Source organism: Monodon monoceros, unplaced genomic scaffold (assembly GCF_005190385.1).
Source record: "Monodon monoceros isolate NGI ecotype Baffin Bay Population unplaced genomic scaffold, NGI_Narwhal_1 Super_Scaffold_5, whole genome shotgun sequence".
NCBI classification, from domain to species: Eukaryota; Metazoa; Chordata; class Mammalia; order Artiodactyla; family Monodontidae; genus Monodon; species Monodon monoceros.
The window spans coordinates 112,141,167-112,143,484 of record NW_021703782.1 but is presented as its reverse complement, the minus strand read 5'-3'; the positions used below and the strand labels follow the sequence as shown (position 1 = coordinate 112,143,484).

The window sequence follows — 2,318 nt, the reverse complement described above, 5'->3', positions numbered from 1 at the left end:
TCTGCGAGCCGGCCCGTCCAGCCGGCCCCCTCCGTCGCTGGGAGGGGCGCGCTGAGCCACTGGGCCTGGCGCTCTGGGAGGTGAGACTGGAGTCCCAAGTGGGCGTTCTGATTCGGGGAGAGCAGCGGGCAGGTGTGTTCTAGAAGCCCTGAGAGGCGAGGGAGGGTGGAGGCAGGGGCCGGGTTGGGTTACCTGGCAGGGGTTCGTTGTTGTGTCCCCACCGCTCACATGGAGGGAGAGCAGCCTCTCCCCTCTCCTGCCCTGTGCGTGTGTGCACACGTGTGTGCAGGCCTGCACGTTGGTGCTGAGCATCAGTGTGTTGTGCGTGTGCCTGGTGTGGTCATATCCCGGCAGGAGGGGAGAACGAGCCTTGGGTTTCTGCGGTGGAGTGTTTCCTGACGGGTGCCCGGGGCTGGAGAGGGCAGCGGGGTGGGCGTGCTCTGGCTCTGCCCTTGGTCAGGTCACTCTTCTGGAGCTCCCCCCGGTGGTGGGTGGAGGCGGTGCACTGGGGTGCTCCCCCCAGGGCCCCCACTCAGCGGGTGCCGTCCCTGTGGCAGGTGGGGGGGCCGGACACTCCTGAGGGGCAGCTGCACCCCCAGGAGTGAGCCATTCCCCAGGGGTACACGGAGTCACAAGAATCTTCCTGCACCGGAAGACCTGATACCTGCCTGTCCTGCTTAGGGTCGGCAGCACAGCTGGGCCTGTGAAGCCAGCCTTGGTCTGGCCCGTGTCGTGAGTCCTGGGCAGTCAGCTGGAAGGGTGCGAGGGCCCTTTTCCCCGCGCAGGACACACGGGTCGCGGTCTGTGTAGGGGTGGTACCGTCGGCGCTAGCTTGTTTTGATAGCTCAGTGCTTTCTGCTTCCGCCGAGCGTGATGTCAAGAACGCGAGACCCTGCTTTTAAGCACTGAGCACGCGAGAAGGGTTAGTTCTTTTATGCTGAACAGCACTTAAATAGTTATTTCAACAGATAAATTTTAATTCGCCGTATGGTAGGGAATCCTGTAATCTTACCGATGTTACTGGTTCGGATCTCCTGATGAGAATATTTTCACAACCAAGGTGCTCTGATGAATGCCTGTTGCTCTGGGTGTAATTTGTGTCCCACTTTAAGAAACAGGTAATTTGTTTTTTAACAGCACTGTGTGTTTTTTTCAGGCAAGGGTATCCTGAAGGTTACTATAATTCCAAAAGTGGATGGAGCAGTCAGAGTGACTACTATGCAAATTATTATTCCAGCCAGTACGATTATGGAGGTATGTTCGGGCGTTTTCATCGGTCGACGGCCAGCAGACGCGTGTTCAGACCGTTCGTGCGGCTGGGTGCAGAGTGGCGCGCTGTGGGATTTCTTAGGAAGCCTTCCCTTTTGGTAGTCTTACGCTCTTAGCTAAGAGCCAAAGTAATTGAAAGTAGTTTGCGTCTAGAAATAATTACATTGCTATTTTCCGTTAAGAAATTATATCTGAATTGTAGCGTTGTGTCTGTATCGTATTAGTAGTTTTCTTTGATTTTCCAGCAAAGCATAATTATCAGTAGATCTAGAGTATGTAACTTGTCCATATGTGGCTGTTTAAATTGATTAAAATCAGTAAAATGAGGGACCAAGCTGCTCACTGCAATGGCCACGTGTGACATGCTCCACATGTGGCCAGAGCCCCCTGCATCACACAGGGCAGACGCAGGACGTTCCGGGTGCCACTGCTGTCTGGCAGTGTGTGCGTCTTGGCACGTGTCCCCTGAGCCGCCCTGCTGGTCCCCCTGCCAGGCTGTGGCCCTCACCATCCCAACATGGCTACCTGCTTCTGCGTCCCCCGGGGTTCTTCCTCCACTTTTGTGTTTGGACTGCTTCATGCGTAATTCTGCACATGCTTGCTCAAAGTGGTGTATCTGGTTTGCTTATAATGTTAATATGCTTTTTTTCCCCTGCATTTCCTTTATTTATTTATTTATTTTTGGCTGCGTTGGGTCTTTGTTGTTGCCCGCGGGCTTTCTCTAGTTGGGGGTGAGCGGGGGCTACTCTTCGTTGTGGCGAGCAGGCGCTACTCTTCGTTGCGGTGCGCGGGCTTTTCATAGCGGTGGCTTCTCTTGTTGTGGAGCATGGGCTCTAGGCACGTGGGCTTCAGTAGTTGCGGCGTGTGGGCTTCATTAGTTACGGCGTGCAGGCTCAGTAGTTGTGGCACGCGGGCTTCAGTAGTTGTGGTTCGCAGGCTCTAGAGTGCAGCCTCAGTAGTTGTGGTGCATGGGCTTAGTTGCTCTGCACAACTAAGAAGATGTGGGATCTTCCTGGACCAGGGCTCGAACCCATGTCCCCTGCATTGGC

General features: G+C 55.0%; 1 protein-coding gene across 7 annotated transcripts in view; it reads left to right on the top strand.

The window, feature by feature from the left end:
* The window catches only part of SEC16A (SEC16 homolog A, endoplasmic reticulum export factor), a 32,782-nt gene that overhangs the window by 10,506 nt on the left and 19,958 nt on the right, over positions 1–2,318 (top strand). For all 7 annotated transcript variants that reach the window (XR_003790710.1, XM_029201982.1, XM_029201983.1 and 4 more), the window contains exon 4: positions 1,157–1,254. Coding sequence is in view for 6 of the 7 variants with exons in the window: in XM_029201982.1 (XP_029057815.1) it covers positions 1,157–1,254 (98 nt within the window). In the remaining variant the exon portion in view is untranslated. The remainder of the gene's footprint in view (positions 1–1,156; positions 1,255–2,318) is intronic.